Genomic DNA, 20,681 nt, shown 5'->3' with positions numbered 1-20,681 from the left:
AAAGCATATACAAATACATCTAAAGCAGCCTTTTACAGCCTTCACTGTACTGAAGACCTGACATCTCTGTGACTTCATATATTGAAGGAAAACGCTTTTTTCATCCTCTGTTTCCATTAGCACACCTGTGCTAGAGCCAGGATTCATTCACAGCAGGAAAGCAACATGATTAAAACTACCATCAGCTTAAAGGGTTTTCCTGTTCAGCAGAGGCAGTGAAACAGCTCTTCTTCAGAGTGTCAACACTAGTTCCAGATTTCATTTCTGTATGGTGTTTATCCTCCAGATTGTCCTGTTGTGCCCTAGCAAGAGGATGACTGAGTGCAGCCAAGATCCTACAGCCTGAGGGTAGATACGACCCCTTCTGTGATAAAGTTGCAGCAATGGAAAGCAAATTATCTTATTTAGAAAAGCTAATCCCCCAAATGCAGTCAAGTATCTGTTATCACTTAACAGCTGTTCACATTCTCCTCCAGGAAGCACATACCTCTGTGTAGGCCTGTGTTACTTGCTCATACAGAGACTGATGATGATGGATGGCCAGTTCCAGGTCTTGCATTTCTGAGGGGAGGCCTCCTTCACTGCACATTTTGCACCAGGCATCCACACCTGAAAGGAACTGAAACAATTCCAGAAACAATGAGCAACAGACACAGAGCAACATCTCATCAACATTACCATTAGGAAACCTTGCTTGTGCAGTGCCACAGATGACAGCAGCTTGGACCAAGGAAAATAGTCACAGAGGGATTCAGTCACAAAGGGATCCTTTTGGGCACCCTCAAACTTGATATTCCTGTTCCCTCCTCAGAGCCTGAAGAACACCTAGATTCAAAGGAATACTTTCGGTTTCTTTTGGCTTAAGCAAATGTTCCTTTAAGCAGGGTCAGAAAACGCCCACTCTAAGAGTCTTTGAATCCCAGGTGGGGATACTACAATCAGTTTAGAAACAAACATGAGCATAAAGCACAAAAGGACACAGCTACAGTGCCAGCTGTATTTGGCACTGTCTCAGCTATCAGTCTTCCCTCAGTTGCTTACCTGTCCTTAACACCACTGATTCGAGCAACAGAAAACTCCCATTAAAATCAATGCTGACATTCATTTCAGTGAAAGGCAGACAGTCTGTACTGAAGCAGTTCCCAACCCAGGGCCAGCTCAGCGGGACTGCTAATTGGATACCAAGGCTTTAACCTATGGGTCACCCAATTGATTCTGGCCCGAGTCAGCAGAGATCAGACACCATTACCATCTGATTGCTGCTGAGCAGCCAATGTGAAATGAGCTGTTGGTCTCAGGCCAGTTACTGGTAGGCAGACATCCACAAAAAGGGAGAAAAAAATTCACTGCCATTGCAATTGATATGGATTAGCACTTTGGTTGGAAGCCTTAAAAGACAGCCAGAAAAGGAACAGACTTGGGGAGCAGAGGGATGGAAAGAAATATCTTTCCACTCTTAAAGGTCTCCAGAGCAGGACTGATGCATTTTGGCAGAACAAATTGGGGAAGCTCTCCCGGGTGCTGCCTGTTCTGCAAAAGAAAAGAGGAATTTAGTCTCTAAGGGTTCCCATCATGTTTTTCCTTCAAGCAGGGCCTACTTCAATGACACAGTGCCTAACATACTCCCATTTTGTCCATAATTAACTGCTTAATGCCACCTCATTACTTCTCATTAGTATTTTCTCTTCCTCCATCCTTCTGTTAAACCAGCCTTCCATACTTAACAATTTGGGGGGCTATTTATTAAAAACAAAAACAAAAAACAAACAAAGAAAAAAACCAGCTAATTATACAACAGATGCAGTGCCCTGCAGGGTGAATGTATAATGCTACAATACCACCCCCATGATCACAGCTTTATCCACTCCTGAAGTGTTCACCTGTGGCTTGTTAGAAAAGCACTCACTCAGAGCATGAAGGGCTGTGAGATTCAAAGCAAAAAAATTCAATTCAGCTCTGGCTCTGGCATCAGCATCTTTTTTTATTAGCAGGGTAAAGCTATTTGCCATGCTGCTGTGTAATCAAGGCTATAAAGTGTTTGCATTGTAAACACTTCTTTTCAGTGCACAAAGATTCAGTGACAAAGATGAATTCCTAAGCATTCATGTCTACAAGGTGCCAATTTACCAGTAAAAACTGTGTTTCCTAGAAGACTAGTGGCCAGGATGGCAGGGGTTGTTGTGTAGATCTGACTCCTGATCTGTTGAACCTCTCTGGATGGAATTCCCAAACACCCCTGCACAAAGCTGAAGTCATCACATTTTGCTCTGAGCTAATGGAATTCACATTTCCTATTCAGTTTTAACAGCATGGAGTTGAGAGAAAAGCCTTCTGGGGCTGTTACATGAACCTCTTGGTTGAAACAGTGAGCAAAAGGCCTTTAAACCATAAGGACTGGTGCTCCTGCTGCTGGAATCAGAGTTATGGCTCGAATCTAAACTGTTCCATTCCACCAGCTTTAGTACAAGCTCTTGTGAGTCATGTTACCCATATACTGTCATATCCCCAGAGTGGGAATTGCACAGTAGGTGGGAGAAGTCACAAGGAGATCCTGTGCACATAACTGCATTTCTGCCATGCTGTCTCAGATCTACTTTTCCTTCCTCAGGAGAGTGTTATGAGGATATCCCCACGTCTGCAAAGAATTTAGAGGATTTTTTTGCAACACCACTGGCTTTGTGCATGTGAGTACATTTGTGTTGTTGACCCCAGGAACTTTACCACCGTGCTCTTTAGCTGACATGACAAACGTCTGTGGTGTATGGTCCTGAAACGTCTAGGGGAATGATCCTTACCAAGAGGTTTTCACTAGCTTCAGCATCTTAGATCATGACTTAGGGATACAAGAAGCTATACAAGCATAGAATTTATCTGTGAAAGTCTGAGCAAATATCCCCAGAAACAGTCACGTTCAGGATGCTAAGGAACCTCTGCATGGGTTGGTAATGGGGCTTGCATTTTACTGCATACAGACTATGTCACTACATCAGTAACTTCACTGCTACCACCAGCAGGAGCAGCTGATAGCCTCTGTTATAAGAAACACAGCCTGCTGGTGTTTTAGTCTGATACTGTGTACTGGTCTGAACTGTGTGTGCATATGCACATGGGAAGAAAGGATTGTTTTTTAGGGATATTTGAAAAGTATTAATTCATACCGTACAACTATTAATTTGGCTATTTTGGAAAATGTGGCTATGTTAATTTTTATTACTGTGTCACACACTGTGATGGACAAGGGAAACTTTATTAAATGTAACCCTTCATGCTACATACATATTCATACAACAAAATCACTGTTTGACTGAGTTAAGAAAAGATGCATTTAAAATTGTAAATTGCTGTTAGATTGGAACAGGAGCTGTTACTGTCTACTGGATACTCAATACCATTTAAATTAGCTGCCTAAATTTCTATTTAGCCCATAGACTGGAATAGCTCCTACTGGGAACATAAAAGCTGCTTAAATATGATTTGAAATGACAGACTCCAATAATGGTACATGTTTTTCAAGATTTCAGGAAAGATTAAGAAAAATCTCTCCTAAAAAATAAAAATGTCCCTAAGGTACCTAAAGAACTTTAAAGTAATGATCCACACTCACTCCCAGCTCACAACCTATTCACCTAAGTTGCAAATTCTGTATTCGGTCAGGTAATGGATTCTCATACCATTTCTTGCTAACTTTCCTCAGTGATTGCTATTCAGGGTCACATGGCTGCTCCAAAACACAGCTCAGACATTTTCCAGTACCTGTTTCTTTGTATTTTCTGCACAGTCCTTGCTTATTGCTTGCAAGGCATTAGCATGGGAGACGCAGGACAACCAGGGTGGTTCTCCTAGACCCCAGAGAAGTTAAGGGCTCGCTCTAGTCTACCTTCATCCTCCAGAGGAGGCTCCAGCAGGGAGAAGACCATGAAACTGTTTTCCTCAGTGGCCTAAAATCTCTCTTGATGGCCTGATTTTCTTGTGTGAGGCTAACTGTATATATTCTGATCTTGTTTCTGGCATTTCCTCTTCCTTCCTAATCCAGAAGTTTTATGTTCTTATTCCTGCAACTCAGGGGTGTCAACTGTATTTTCTTTCCCTCTCTTTCCTCAAATTCTTCCTCTCTTTTCATTTTCTTTCCTCAAGTAGGGCTCTCCAGGATATGCTTGTAGGGATACAGGCAGAGATCAGATGAGAACAGTAGCCTTCCTGGTTGGGGAGTAAGGTAATATGAAAAGAATGGTTGGGTCAGTTCTCAGAGAATCAGCATGAATGTGTGATCCAGTGTATGCACCTGACACCTACTACTTGAAACAGGAATTCTGCTTGTGCACTTCTGTGGGTAGACTGTGACCCAGAATTAATTTGTTCAGATCTCTTGGCTGACTGAAGATGTTAATTTGTTCATTCTGACAGGAATTTTAGAGTGAGCATCTTATGAATACTTAAGCACACTTTTAGAGATTGCTGCCAAGAAAGGAAGGACACCTGGTATGTCTCCTTCCCCCATCTGGCAGTGAGGTGGCTGGAATCTCATCTGGTGTAAATCAGCAAAGTTCTCTTGAAACCAAAGTGAGATAAGGCATGTTCTCCTACTTTCTCCTGCAACTTTGAATAGCCTCATTCATACTTAAAAATACAGAAATAGATTGTCTTTCATGCTAGAATATCTCCACATTGTCATGAGGAAAAAAAAAAAAAGATTTGTAGTTGGCTGAATTAAGAGACGTTCGGGAAACACCTCCATTGAATATCCTCAGAGTTGTACCCTGACCTGGAGATACTGGGGATCTGGAGCTTAGTTTACTGGCTTTTGATCAAACACATGTGCTGAAGAAAGCCTGGCTGGAGGCTAAGTTGACAAGATTTGTCTGCTCTTTTCTTTTTCTTTTCTTTTTTATTTCTTTTTCTTTTCTTTGGTCTTTTTTGATGATGGATTGGTATTTATGAATTGTCTTTAAAAAAATTAAGGAGGACACAGACACACACTTGCACATGTGCACATGCACACACATACATACACACACACAAAGAAGAAAAAGAAAGAAACAAAGCAAAAAACAAGCTCTGATCCAGGAGCTCATTCAGCCAAGTTCAATTCAACCTGCCACATGTATCTGCTATAAGAGCCGGGAAAGCAATGTGATCCCGAGGCACATGAAGACAGATGTGAGGTTCAATTCCCAGCAGGGTTAACTCAGCCTTTCATCCTTCCAAGCCAGACAAATGGTGTCCTATGCAGTTTGCTGTGTGGGGTCTTTAGGAAAAAGACCTTGAAAAACAAGTTGTTTCCTGCTCAGCTTGCATATTGTAGAGCTTGTAGTACTTTTCACAAATCTCTGCCCCAAGCCAACAACTTCCTTGCAAGTTGTGGTGTGCCAAAGGCTGAAAGATTACGGTCCTATTAGACTTGCTTCCTGTTAGCATCACAGAGAAATTCAATCAATATGAAGGAATGAACAAAGAGGCTGTAGCAGCTTATCGCACTGCAGAGGGAAAGACAATCTGCGTATCAGATTGGTATGAGGGAGGCAGGGGCACACTCTGGGAGAAAGGGCTCGATCCACACTGAGACTACCGTTACTGACAGAACAAAGGGAGCAAAAAAGACTTGAACTGAGGGAGAGGAAACAGTTTTTTCTAGATCTTTGTTGATATGCACATCAGAGATCTAAACCTTACTTATTGCAAAATGATAAAAGCCCATATTTGAGTAAAAACCTTGGGTGATGCCAAATAATAGAGAATCACATTTGGAATTAATGTTTGATAGACTACAGGCTCAGGTATAGACCAAATTACAGGCACCTCACTTTTTATAGTATACTGAGGTGTCTACGACTAAACTGTTAGGGTGCAAGTCATTGGTTTATCCTACCAGAGTTACTGAAGCAAGGTCAACATTTCAGTCTTGGCTAACGGACACAGTGACTCCCACATTTCTTTCTTCCAGCTGAGTTTACAGGTTTCACATCAGCACTTCCCTCCCACCGATCTGTCTCTTAATGAAAGTGAGGAGCAACTGCTGTTCAGAATTAGCAAATTTTCTTTTCTGCTTAATACTGAGAGACAGGCCTCCGTCAGGCAGAACAAAATTAAGTTCTTTTCAAAGAGCTGACAAGAGAGGACTGAGTTTTCCAAATCCATTCATTCAGTTGTAAAGAAAAAAGAGCTAAAGTTGAAAGTGACATTACTGAAGCTTTTTTCAAGTTAAGGCTGAGGCAAAATACCCACTTTGAGAGTGTACAAAGTGCAGGACAACAAAAAATTCACCTCTAACTGATAGACAGATAAATACAGCTTTCTGTTTTATTGCTTTTCATGTGATAAAATATCTTAGCAACTCCTCATAAATTGCAAACAAGACTGAAAACTCAAAAATAAGAGATCACTTGTAAAACCCCAAAATGACTATGTCATAAATAAACTTTAAATCATTCTCACTGCAGCTACAGACTGGATATCAATTCTTTTTGATTTTTCATTATGAACATATGGTGATAGATGATTATTTATATGAAGACTACACCAAAATTTACGGTGCCAATTGTACTGAGATGAAAGTACCTGTACTGGGCACCTCCTGGTATAACAGTCCCATCAGAGCCAGTGAGTGTGCTTACATGAGTAAGTGCCCAGTAAGGTGAATAATTGTTCTTTGCTATGGCCTGCTGTCAATAGAAAACATGAAATTAAAAAAAAAGGAACTATTATAATTCTGATCAGAAACAAACAACAAAGAAAATCTTTATTGTTCTGGATAGACTTTTCTGTACATATATTTTGGCTTATGAGACAAAGTTTCTGGCTCATCACTTATAATTTCTTCTTCAGCCACTTGAAGTGTGGGTCATAATATAAACATAAAGCACACCCACATAGTAGCTTTGACATTAAACACTTGGAAAAACAAGTGCACAACAGCAGTGAAAAAAGAGCCCCAAAACAGTGTTTGCCACTGGAAAATGAATGAAATCAACTTACGTTCAAAGTTGAACCCTCACTTGTAAGATAGAGTTGGTTAAGGCATAAAAAAGCAGAAGGTTCGTTCATTGACAGATTTCAAATCTTTTGTAGCTATGAAATTACAAAAAGATTCTGGTGGTTGTTACAGACATAAACTAAAGTTCAGTGTCACAGAAAATTCTCCTGGATGCTCTTAGCTGTCTCTGAAGTCTGTACTTAGTGAGGCCTAACAAAATTTGGGCCTGTGGATAATATTGCAAAGGTAGGGGGTGGAATGAATTCCTTAAGTTTCATTAACAATAATATGCTTTTGTTCCCAGAAATTGTCTGCTGGTATAGAACTATATGTGTATTCCCATGCACATAGCACATACCACACGTACACATGAATACACAGATACACACTGTTTTCCTGACCATAATAATCCTGAATTTATCCACAGCACTGATGAAAGACTAGGCAACAGAAATAAGGCAACACGTTACTGCATCAGTGCACTTCGGTTACAACCAGAAAGAAACACATGCGTAAGGAAAGAGGGTTTCATTCTTTATCATCACTAAGGCCTAAACATATTTTGCTACACACTCAGGTAATGAGTGCCAGCTTTTGGGGGGAAATGCTATTTGTGTTTGAGATGCTGCTCCACCAGGAATAAGACCCTTAACCTCACTGCATATAAGCCAAGAGCCATCAGGTAAAAACTATTGTATCATCGTTACCAAAGTGGCAGTAGATTCTTTTGCCAGTCACAAGTGTAACTCACCTGTTCAGCTTTCTGGTGAAAGACAGCAGACATGGCTAAGATGGTACTGCGCTCATCCAGAGCTGCAGCAAAACTCTTCCACTCTTGATCCAGCTGGGTAGAAATTTGTTTAATCTGCTGGGAAGCGTAATGGCCTGCCTCAGAAAGCCTGGAAGCAACCGACATGATTCGATTGATGTTGACATAGGCGTTCTGAAAATTAAAAAGCGCATGTAAATAAAGAGAAAGAAGAACCGTGACCACCCTCTGCCTTCATTACACACTCCAAACACCAGCAGCTGGAGTAAAGCCAAGTAGTTCAGTGAGAGCAATCAACCACCTGTTTAAATATGCACAAATAGCAGGCATTCTACTTTCCACTCTAAAAATACATCCCCGAGGAATCTTTTTGCACATCTACACCATTATCTTCCCTTCCTGAATTTACTTATTTCTGAATTTATTTAGGTAAAACCATTTTAGGTGATTTACTATATTTTAGCTATTTACTTCCCTGCTAAGGTTTACTCATTGCTTCTATCTTATTTTTGATACTTCTGCTGCATTACTGCATATTTTCTGGATACTACTTCCACACATTCATAAATGAAATATTTGTGTTCTGTCCTTCAGGAACTCTCTGACAGTCCTTAACATATGTGCAGATAAAGGCAAAACTTAAAAAATTTAAGAGCGCTCATAAGGATATTCTATAGAAATAAGAGTTTCCATAGAAATGACTATTAAATTATATTCTTCATTGCAAATGTTATCTTTTCTGTAGGTTATTTTAAGCTGTTCTCCAGCACAGATATCATTCAACTATATTCTGAATTTAGAAGAATTCAAAAAGACTGCTAAAAGGATGCTATTTTCTATTCTTTCATAAGAATTTTCCATAATGGTTTATATTCAGCCTTGAAGCTGTGAAAGGATAGTCCTTTCTCAAGTTGAACTGCGGACAGCAATATAACAGCATTATAATACCCCAATTCTGCATACAAACATAAGTCTCAAATAAATAGCCATCATGACAATGTCATACAAAGATGCACAATGAAAAGACAAATGACAGCTGTTTTGCGGATTTCTGGAACTTCATTTGATGTAAACACTTCTCCTTCTTTCCCTGCTCTCACTGCAGGGAGGAAACTCCCAGCACTTGAGATGCTTTGTTAGTGTTGACTCACTGCTTTCTCATCTCACTGAAGTATTTCAGAAGGGCTTTAGGAATTCCAGAGCAGAGTCTGTAAGAGCCTTTCACACAAGGACAGACATAGCCCTGATGATTTTAACAGTACTACCCATGGGCAAATAATAAATCAGAGGCGGAAGTGTTCGCTGGAGCAGGAACTCATCACAGTTACTAGGAGCACAATGTGGAAAGGTATCTGCCAATCCAAATATGAAACACAACAGAGCACTGCAGGGGCAGGCACAGCTCCAGGCTAAGTTGTGAAGCAGGGCAAAGTATGTCTGCAAAGTGTATTGGATAACTGCAAAGTATACTCACCATACCTGTCGGAGCTAAGGGAAAAAGGATTGGGGCTACAGCTCTTATAGCCATTCTGCTCTCCCTGGTAAAACCATGACTGTGACGGCAGTCACATAAATAAGACAGACCTAAAGAAACACCCAGCCTCCAATTTTGGTTCTTTCCTTATCCCATAGCATATTCTTGGGAATCTCATTTGGCTTAAAATTGTCAGATTAATTCTAAAAAGACACTTTTTTTCCCATACAATTAAAAGAAAACTGATCAAAATTGTTCTGGATTTTAAAGTATATTAACAAAAATTACGATTTGGAATTTTGACCACCAGCCACTGACAAACACCTCTTTGAGTCCCTCCAAGTTAGAGACTGTAATTTAGATTAAAGCCTGTCTCCCAGAAAGTCTTCACGGCCAAGCCTCAGCCAAGATCAGTTTTTAACATTTCGGCTCAGCTCTTCTCCTGGTGGAAAGCAGCATAGGATCACTACAATTGCAAGAGTTTGGATGAGTTGTACTGCTGAAGACATGGAACTGTGTTTGAAGTAAATGTTGCTGAAGTTTCTATTTCACATAAATGATGGTTGGTTTCTTCTTGGTTTTATTATTTTTTCCCCTGCAGAATAATCTCAGCCATTGTAATGTAATGAGCATGATTCAATGAGAAGAAAACAACTGTGAATTCTCCGGTTCCTAGTCGCTAGAGTATATAAGTGTATTAAATAGTAGAAGGGTAAAGGTAAGTTTAGTTGAAATATAGCAGATGTTCCTAGAGTCTGCTTTTTAAGTTAGGGAGATTTATATATTGTTATGTCTGTTTGTTAAGTTTTTATATAGAGAGAGGATTTTCATGGATGAAATTTCGTTTTCCTAGTTGAGGATTTTTCATGGAAGGGTACCAATCTGTCCTGTAGCCAACCCACTTACTCCATAGCTCTTCCAACAAAAAGCAAGGAGCAGTTCTGGAGCCACCTGCTCATACCTCCTTTCACAGTGCACCAAGTGGAACTCGCTCAGGAAAACAGTCTGCAGCATTTCCCCTGCTGCTTCCTGCCTGACAAACGGAAGGCAAGGAGCAAGGAGCAGCCCGGATTCAAGTGCAGACTATCACACGTGGGATGTCCTCTTCTGTACAGATCCAACTGCTTGGGCACTAGGGACATCTCCAACACCGGCATGCATGCCCTTCACCCCGCTTTATCTACCACACCTCAGTGAGGCAGAGATATTGAACTGAAGCTTGGAAACAAGAGACCTTGGACAGGGTCTCACAGAAAACCAACACAGAGTAAACGCTTGGCTAAAGATCTGAAACTCGGAACAGCACAGGGTCTAACCATCCTTTACCATATCAGGTGTTAAACATTTTACTGAACCAGGACCTTTACTAAGTGTCACTTTTACTGAGGAAGATAGGGTCAGGGGGAACCCTATTTGGATCTCTAGTGTGGGTTGAGGTAAAATGACACATGGCTTCAAAGCACTCCAGAATTTAGTTTGGGGAAAGAAAAAAAAAAGTGTAACTGATCAGGATCCACAAAAACAAGACATTTCTTTTTCACCTTCAAGTAGAATAAAGCTGGAAGACAGTTTCTTTCATCTTTATCTTCTGATCTGTAACAGTGAGTAAAATGGAACAAAGATCTATGCTGCCAAAATTCAACTATCAACATTTTGCAAAGTTAAACCTTCCTTTCCCTCTGGTTTTGTTCATCTCTAAAACAGAATGAATTGAGATTTTCCTATATTATTATTATATAGACTTTTTGATCCTAAAAGGAAGTAAATTAAAGACAGCAACTGATGTGTGTGACTTTATTTTTCCTTTAGGCTGGAAAATCTACTACTGGTAGGTCCATACAGGGACTCATTTTAAATAATACCTAAGGATCTCATTTTTTTCAGACTAGAGGTCTCCCCAAAGAGAACTGCAAGGTATCACTGATTTATGGCTATATAGGAGTACAATAGATCAAACAATGAGAAAAATATATATTAGTGTCTAAAAGTAAGGGCAAAAGCACTGTAGGGAAAAACCTGTATTTTACACAGATTTGCACTTTCCAGAAGCAGTCCCTTTGTTAGAGTTAATTCTTCATTGACTTTCTCTTTAAACTTTGGAACCTTCAGGCAAAAACAAGGGATTTTTCTTTCCTCCTAGAGATCACTAGACAGGTGAGGGAAGAAAAAAAGCTACATGCATCATGATATGCAAGAATTTCTCCTGGCAATTTAGGAAAGACTTGAGCAAAGCCATTCAAGTGCAGAATGCCTAATTTTGTATGAGCACATCCACCAATTCCTAGCCTGCATCTGTTGCCTAAACAAGGCCTCAATTATGATCTTTACTGTCAGTAACGTAGCTGTTCCTACCAGGATAAGTGATCACGGCTAGAGTCCCTAACCCTCGTTAGGGTAACAGCCTTAAGTCTCAGCAAAAAGCACTGAGAGTGGTGGAGTTTCAACTGTGGAATGATCTCCCACAGGGAAATACAGGCATTCAACCCTGATCATCTTGCATGCATGCTGTGAGACCTCCCCTCTTAATTAAACCTTCCCACTCTAGCTGCAATACTTTCTTGTGATACACACATAAAAAGAATACCTTACACTCTGGAAGGAAAAGTAAGCAGTAAGAAGCATTAAATCTGCAAGAAACTTGACTGTGTTCATCTCATTTCCTGGAGAACTAGTTGAGATATTGTGATGGCAAACAGTGAAGGTGGGCCACAAGAGCAGGGTTTCACAGATTAATTAATTAAAGGTGAAATTTGATTGTTTAGTAGTTCTTTAAAAAATAACCAGCTCACACTGTTACTCGGAGAGTTTAGAAACCATCTGTGAAATGAACCTAGCACATAAATCCAAAGCAGAATGTTTCAGTGACAAAATATTCTCATGAGATATCTTTAAGACCTTTAAGTTACTATAACAAGGCCAATTACATGTAGCCTGTTGCAGAATAACATCGGATGGCATTTTAGCTCAGCCTACATACAGAAAAATATGGTTCACTTACGATAAATATTGGAAGTTTTCAAAAGACATCATTAGCCGTTACTGGATAATTGCAATGTGTTTGAAATACATTGTGACTTTCTTAGGACAATATGCACCTCTATCTAGTGTCAGACAACTAACTCTCTGATAGCAGGGTGGGCAGCAATGCCAGCACTGACCACTGCCCTAGGTGTGTATGTGCCACAAAAAGCGATCACTCATTCTTTAAGGAGGTTAACAAATCAAGGCATAAAACGGTCCTGGCAAAGGAAATATGAATAGCTTCAGTTAGAATAAACAACATCCAGCTAAGTGCAGAGCTACAGTCAGTATGATTTGTGTCATATTGAAACATTGTGGTTTCTTCTAGTAAATTAACTAGATTAATAAGATTACCCACAAAATGGTGGAGCTAAATATTCATCATAGTGAATGTATTATTGCTTCAGTATAAATATTATACAACTGTGATAAAGGCTAAATATAATTTCTTGTTTTGAAACCGAAGTAAAAACAAGCTCTGGCTTGAATAACAGAAAAAAAAATCTGTGGTCCTTATTTGAAAGAAAAATACTGGACTACAGTTTATTACCTGAAATATATATAATTTCTCCCCATTTACATGCCACATTGTTCACTTTAAATTAACAATTATTATTGTAAAAAACAGAGTAATAAATTGTTTTTCCGAAAATGAGCTTGGATCACAACACACCTATAGGAATGTAGAGGGAAGAGTGTATGACAAAGGCATGAGCCATTAAACATCCAGACAGTGTATTTTCCAGAAGAAGTCAAAAGAGTATTGTAACTATTATTAGTAATGTCAGGCCTAAAGTGCACTAGGCATGCCATAAAAAAAAATTTTTTTTTGCTTAAACATCCAGGATCTGATCCAACTTCCACTGGAGTCCGTAGGGCTTTTCCTGCATTACAACCATACTGAGCTATGTTCTCCTCCATATCTTTGCTCAATACCTATTTTTAATGTACTGGGGAGGAGGGAACACACACAACCAATAAGAGTGCTTCCAGTTCTTACCATTTTATTACTCAGATCCATGAAAGCTGAACCGTTCTCAGTCAAACGGTTGCCGGGGCTAATATACTGCATAAAAAAATCTAGCTAGATCATCACACGAATTTTTAGCAAAAAATATAAAGCAAATTTCCAGAGAAAAAGTTAATAGAGTGATCTAGTTGCACCCTAGAGACTCAGAAACCAAAAGATATATTAAGAAAAACACAGCGCTATTTAGCTGGGTTTTAAATGTCAGTATTCTAAAGCCAATCGCTGTATCTTGAGCCTGATGCATGGTAGCTGAATATTTGAGTTTGGTAATTAGCATGAGACAGCTTGAAGGCTTATCTGATATGAATGCTTATGTTTATCAAAATTCATCAAAATCTTAATTTTTCAGACTCGGGTGGGTCACAAAACTCTATCTGGGACGGCAAACAGATCTGAGGGTAGCAATCCCCCATTCTCTTTTGTGGTAAAGAGACAGCAAGGGCTTCCTGACATTTCCTTTTGAGCTCAGGGCATGACATGAAAAGGTTGGGAAACAGTAAATGCAAATTATAATAAATACAAATGAGTACATATCTAGGAGTAAATTCACTTCAGCTATAGTTTTCTGTCTTATACCTTCTCTATTACATTACTTAATCCTGATCTTTAATCCTACAAATATTTCTCAGTAGGTAACTTCAACTAAAAAGTCTAAATGAGACTCCAGATGGGCAAAGGTAATTCATGCACATAAATACTGTAAGAACAAAGCCTTTGGCAACAGACTCTGCAAGGCAAAAAACATTTCTTCCTTTGAAGTGTATTGCACCTAGCACAGTGACCTAGACACTCCTACAGCCTCTTATCAACCAACATGCATATATCCACTAGTCATTTTCAGACAGTCTCCAGCAGAAATCAGTGACACGAACAACTGAACCAAGATATCACTGTAAAAATAAGGCAGTGGAGTACAGATGCAGTCATGCAGTAGCAATCTTGTGATTATGTGTTTGTAAATTCATTGACCATCATTTTTCTTAGATAATTATATTGGGGAAAAAAAGGCAACTAAGCAGACTGTGCATCAGAAAACCTCACAAAACTTACAGACCACAAGCCTTGTATATCTTGCATCAATAAACTACAGCTAGCCGTGGTGGTGTTTTCCACTAATTTCTCTGTCCCCAGCAAAACTTTCCTTCAATGAAGTGTTGTTACAGATAAAGCAGACCTGATCTGTATTTCCAGCCTCGCTTCCCCAGCAATCAAAGTATGGCTCAAACTGATGTGCAGTCTTGGGGCAAATAACATCCTGCCACTATGTTCAGAGTCATGACTGTACTTTCTCCAAACTTGCCTAGTTCAAGTAAGTCAGTGTGTCCCGAGGCTACCACTGACCATCACTGGTTCTTGCTTTGAACAAACGCAGAGGCTTCAGCCTTACTACGCAGACTCTTCACATACGCCCACATAGAGTTCCAGCACGCACCAACACACAAAACCTCCATCTACCACAGAAGCTGGGTCACAGCCAGGAAAGGGTCATTTTAATTTCAATCTCCTCCTCCTGCTGCTTTTCCTGCATGCTCTACCACAGCTGGAGTGACTAGTATGCAGCCCAACACCCTTATGCAGCAAGCTGATGTCTCCTGCATGCCAACATCCGTGTGTTTGTAATACCAACTTCTGGGGACACCAGCAAGTGCTCCACATTTTTCTAACAAAAATCTACTCCAGCTAAAAGAGATCATCACTGCCAACTGCAGCACTATATAAATATAAGCACAGCAGCTCCAAGGTAGTTTAAATAGCCCGGAGTTTAAGATTACCACCCATTTTCCACCAATTTCCAAATCTCCTTTCAGCTTGATACAGCCAGCCCCACATCTGCTATTCCAAAAATAGGATGCCCAGCCTTTCTGGTCTCCATTGCAAGGCAGCAGCTCTGTTTAATTCCACAGTGGCATACCCCATGACCAACCTCACTAGGCTGTAAAACTGACATCCACGCCAGCCTGTGCGACCCTGGCATCAAAATCCCCCCTCAAAAGGCCACTATGCAGAAGATCAATCCAAATAAAGGCCTTCAGCAATAAGGAGAGTTCTGAGAAACTTATATGATCGTGATGAATTTCAAGCACTGGGTGAAACGCAGATATTTCTGATAAATATCTCTGAGACCTCATTTTGGGTAACAAGAGCGCAGTTCTGAGTTGCACCTGTATCCCGGAATATTTCTGTGGTCTTTCCCCCTCCCCACTTGAACCTACTATCAGTGATGACATTTCAATTCTTTATGTAACCTCTGACAGTTGAAATCTGTTGAATTTTTTTTTCCTTCTGAGAGAGCACATTTGAGAGAAATCTAAATTGCATGAACTCTGACTGTTTCCTCTATGAATTGACGTTGATCCAAAACCAAGAGAAAGACATCACACCACCATCAGATGGGATTCTGGGTCTAAAACCCAGCAGTGGGGCTGAGAGAAAAGAAGTAGATGGAGAACAATGTACAGAATTTAAGTGCATCATATATGCTCTCTCAGTTATACGCCTGTAAGAAGGCATTATCTGAGAATGTATATATCATCTGGCACTAAAGGGTTCCTCCATACAGTCATATATTTGAGCCCAATTAATCAGTGCAGAATTGAGTGCCATCTCTCACCATACTTACGGGTTGGAAGTTAAAGATGCCCACTAACCACGCTCATACACACAGCTAGATCCTCTGTGATAAAGGGAGAGAGGAGACAACCTTCCCTGCTGTATCATTCATGCTGACCATATGGGCCTCCATATGACTATATGTGTGGGGGCTGTACCAGCGACAGAGCAAAATGGGAGACACATCATCTGCCCCAGACTATTAGCCCCAGCAGAACACGGGTCTCTCCTGGGCAGCTCTGTCAGACAGGAGTTTGGCAGCACAGAGATGGTGGGGTGGCCATGGCACTGCTACTGAGAGGTACCTGCCCTCAGAAGGTCCCCCAAGTTCCTTGAAAGTGTCTCATTTCTTGGCATTACTCATTCCCAAAAGTTCACTTGGGGACAGAGGAAGGGTGGAGGAAATTAATTTTTCTTCCATTAGGTGGCACCCTCCCCACCACCCATTAATTTTCTATTAAAACAGTTATCTCTTTCCAAGTTTAGTTCCCAGTTATTTTAATAAAATAACATCAGACAGTACCATAGAAAGGATATAGGAAGGTCCTTCAGCTTGACTCTTCTGACAGTGTTTTCTAAAGGATTATGACTGACTTTGCATCTGTCATAATCCAAATAACTTTTTATGCATTAACCTCCAGGACACATTTATTTGATAACGTGAACAGAACATTAACAAATTCTGTGAACAGCAATGATACATGGGGGCTGTGCTAGCCTGTAGGTAGATAGTATTTTTTGACTGTAAACTTAAAAATCAGTTGCCTAGAGCCTGTTTTTCAATGCTCATTTCAACAAAAATCACAATAAATATATTAATTTACATTATAAACCTTTCTCAGCTTCCACTGTTATGTATTGCCCTAGTGAGTGCACAGAGCTTTACTAAGGAATAGCTAGGTATGTTGAAACAGCAGGTGGAATTTAGGTCAGAGAATTTAATTACCTGAGCTGGAATTTGGCCAGGACACCAGGGTTGACACTTGTAATCTTATAAAAGCAGTGCGCAGTCTTTAATGACCTCAAGTGGTCAGAACCTCTTTTTCACATTTCATCAGACAGCCGCTCGGAAGTACCTTGCCCCTTGGCAGGGTCGTAGGGTGTGTTTCTCTAGTGACTTAAACTTACATGCCAATAACTACCTTTGAGGTCTCAGCTCCTCCTGCAAACGTAGCCTCACCACGCACAGCACGAAGGGGTACATCTGCAGGAGTCAGGTGACTGGGGGCAATTTTTTGTGCAGTCAACAGCATTCAGAGAGGGCTGGTCTCTGTGTTGTGCAGTTTCAGCAGGGGATATGCACCCATTTTTCTAACTAAGTGCAACAATCAAAACATGGATACATTCTGTCCCAATTTCTGGGCTGAAAGCCCAGCAGTTTCCAGACACAAACACCTTATACCAGGAAAGAACAAGAAAGAGAGCAAAGCACTTATAAATGGATGTTTTTTTTCTTTTTTTTTGCACCCAAGGTAAGTCAAGTTACATTGAAAAGCACTGACTGATCAGCTTTTGAAAAAGCCAAAACCCCACTGTGGCCACAACTGACAGCTTGATTAGTGTCTCTTTTTCACAGTTTTGAAAAGTACCTCAGCCGGGCGGGGGGAAGAAGCATAAATTATTAAAGTGCCACCTACAGCTCTCATTAATTCCATGTCAGAGAAATGTCAAAAACTTAAAAAATATTGTATTTGCTCTCCAAAATGAAAACAAACTCCACCGGGCTGTGCTGGTCTTAAATCAAGGAAATAATTGTCTATCAGTATCTGAGTGGACAGAGCAACACCCTCTGCTTCCCAGAAAGAGGTCTGCTGCCACCACAGCCCGGCCTGGTCTTCCTTACTTCCCCTCACATGGGTCCATAGCTCCCTCCAAACTGGATGCGGCCTCGTGTGCCTCCCCCTTCCTCACTCACACACACACCCCAGCCAGTCACAGCGAGCCCCGAACTCACCATGGAATTCATGGCAAAGTGATTGTGCTGCGTCTGTAGGTCAAGGGCATGTTGGTAGCTCACGCCAATCTCTGTGTGACTCTGCAGGAACAATTCTTTGTTGTGGCTGATCCAGTCGAACATCTAGAAGTATTCACACAGGACAGAGAAAGAAAGACCATGTCAGTGAAGGATGAAAAAAATCAGGGCCAGTGCAAAATATGAGAGTCCACAGTTCTGAGAGATTTATATGCAACACAGACAGAAAACCTAATCTATGTTGCATCAGAAGCGTTCCTTATTAAAATAAACTGTTGTGAAGCAATGGCGGCATTTAAGTTATCAGCAGGTTTTGTTATAAGCAGAATGATAGGTCAGGAAACATAATTCATGAAGCATGTTTCTCAGTAAGTTGGCACCACAGTCCTTTTCTGTAAGTAATAGTAATGTCATATATAGAAAGATGGCAGCAGAGGGACCTAAATCAGGGGTTATTCATTGACTGAAGATCTAGTGGTTCATAAAGTACCCTTAATCCAGAAATGGACCAAAAATTCCATAAATATTATTGATGAGATTTTCTTCCTCCCCTTTTTCTTTTTAGTCTATATATAAAGTTTCCAAATGGTATATCCAAACAGCCAATTGACTTCCTACACTTAAATTTCCTAGATCTTTCCTACTCCGAAGCCAAAACCCAGTCTATCTTCCACTTATTATTTTGGGGATGAAGAACAAAAAAAGTGTATTTTATTAATATCTATAAATTGTACACATTTCAACTTCTCCCACTTCCAAATGTATTTCCAAGGAAAATGAATAATTCAGGACTTCAGATATAGTTAGAAATACACTGAGTAAACCTGATGCAACTCATTCCTTTTTCTGTAGCATGTTAATGAGACGCTTAAACCTGCAGCACCTTCATTTATTACAACCTGTCACAAGTGAGCTAGGAGATAGGTGTTTTTATGTTTTGTCTTGTTCTGTGTTGTGTTAGAGACTACATGCTTTCAAAATGGGAACCTTTCCTTCTTTACTGCTGTCTACAGCTGTGCTGGCAAATTACAAGCTCAGATTTCTTTTCTGCAAACACTTTTGTTACAGAATCCCTTCAAAATTCCTTCACTCATGTTGTCTCTATCCCTGGAACAGATCTGGGACCTCCTTGCTGATCATAATAACAATCAATAAACTTATTAATTAATTAAAAGAAGAGCTACTTATAGAGACAGTGGAGGTTAGGTCAAAACAGTCCCTGCTGTTAAAGAGAGCATTTTAGGGGGAAAAGGCAAATGATGCAGCTTCTAAGAAGCCACCTCAATCTTGAGGCATCAGTCCAGATCTTTGTTATACCACTGATGTGTCCTTGGTCAATGGCAGTTTTGTTCTTCAGCACTGCATAATAAACTTTTTGGCCTATGATAGCTGAAGAGCAGTCAGAGCCCAGTGTTCAAGCACTGTATGTTGCCACTGACCAGAGTTTTGCAAGGATACGGTCAGTGTTTTCAACTATTACCACCAGCTAAACAGAATGAAGCAACATACCATAACCTAAAGAGCAATCTAAAGCGCTCTCACTGGATTCCTTTTTTCTCACTTTATTAAGAGTTAATAAGCAGCATAAGCACAAAATAATTTGCCACACTTGTGACTTAAAGAAAAATAATACCATAAAGCCAATAAAGAGAGAAAAATTCTGTAATAGCAAAGTTCATGTCTCCACAATAAGATTTTACATCTCCATTTAGAATCCAATACAGATTTGTCATAAGTAAATATATGTTCAATGTGAACTTTTAAAAATGTTTTAAACAAGGCATTTAAAGGCATTTAGGGAGAAGAAAACTGGCAGCAATCCACTGAAAATAAATAGTAAATCTAATATTTTATGATTGGCAAGGCTGAATCAGAATTTGTTTAAAATGAGTAATTTAAACTAGTAATCAACTGTTCTGTGGATAGGGAGTACTTCTTCCATCTTATCTATACTGTATTATTGGATGAGAATCTAAGTTAAGTTAAGCCACGGTTATGTCTTTTAAAATATAATAATTGGCTATTAAGAAAAAAAAAAGAAGTTTAAAAGACAAATCTTTTTGTCTTATTTAATCAATTGAAATACACAATAGCAGCTGAAAGAGTGACCTTCAGGAATTCTGAGCGACACATGATGAGGCCTGTGATGAGACATGTGATGAGATGAAAACAGTGTATTTTTAAACTCCTATTCATGGACAACAGATTTAGGAAGAGACTCTGACCTTCATTTTAGATTTTGAATCTTTCTATTATATTCTTCATAAAACATTATTTTGGTTTCAGCTTGCCTATGCCTGTAGCAAATTATCTCCCATCAATATGGTCTGAAGTCTCTCCCTTTAGCTGATGCAAACTTCTGTAACTTGAAAACTCAGAGGAGGAGAAGTCTTCAATTTCATGTGGTTTGGAGGAGGGAAAAAATGAAGCAAGATGCCCAGGAATGAGTGCAAAGAGGAGAGATGCAGATTCTCTATACTCTGAAGTAGGGTGAATGATGCACTTTGCTCAGTAAAAATATTGCATTTGGGTCTTAGTAAATAATAGGCAGCAATTACGCATCACTCTTGCTTTCTAACAACAACCAGGACTTTGCAAAATGGCAGGTATGTCAACTTTATGCAATGTATCCCTATATCTGAATTATTCAAACAAGTTCCAGATGAATGGTACCTCTACATGGCATGCCCAAGGCTGCATGGATGTACTAGCTTGACCCTGAAAAGCAGCACAGCTTGGGCACAGGACTGCTTTGATTTGTCTATATTGCTTTTATTTCCAAGGCTGGTTCATTCACAGCCCTCTCAAGCAATTCTGCTTAATGCTCACTGACCT

The 20,681-nt window shown here is 39.9% G+C and overlaps 1 protein-coding gene across 1 annotated transcript in view; it reads right to left on the bottom strand.

Annotated features, from left to right (window-relative positions):
• Positions 1 to 20,681, bottom strand: part of KALRN (kalirin RhoGEF kinase) — a 530,846-nt gene that overhangs the window by 277,266 nt on the left and 232,899 nt on the right. Inside the window, exons 6-8 of the mRNA XM_067299320.1 lie at positions 17,829 to 17,951; positions 7,722 to 7,913; positions 488 to 619 (exon numbers count right to left, since the gene is read on the bottom strand). Coding sequence (XP_067155421.1) covers positions 488 to 619; positions 7,722 to 7,913; positions 17,829 to 17,951 — 447 coding nt within the window. The remainder of the gene's footprint in view (positions 1 to 487; positions 620 to 7,721; positions 7,914 to 17,828; positions 17,952 to 20,681) is intronic.

The sequence above is a fragment of the Apteryx mantelli genome, chromosome 6, assembly GCF_036417845.1.
Source record: "Apteryx mantelli isolate bAptMan1 chromosome 6, bAptMan1.hap1, whole genome shotgun sequence".
NCBI lineage: Eukaryota > Metazoa > Chordata > Aves > Apterygiformes > Apterygidae > Apteryx > Apteryx mantelli.
The sequence above is the reverse complement of the archived record's forward strand: the minus strand, read 5'-3'. Positions and strand labels throughout refer to the sequence as shown.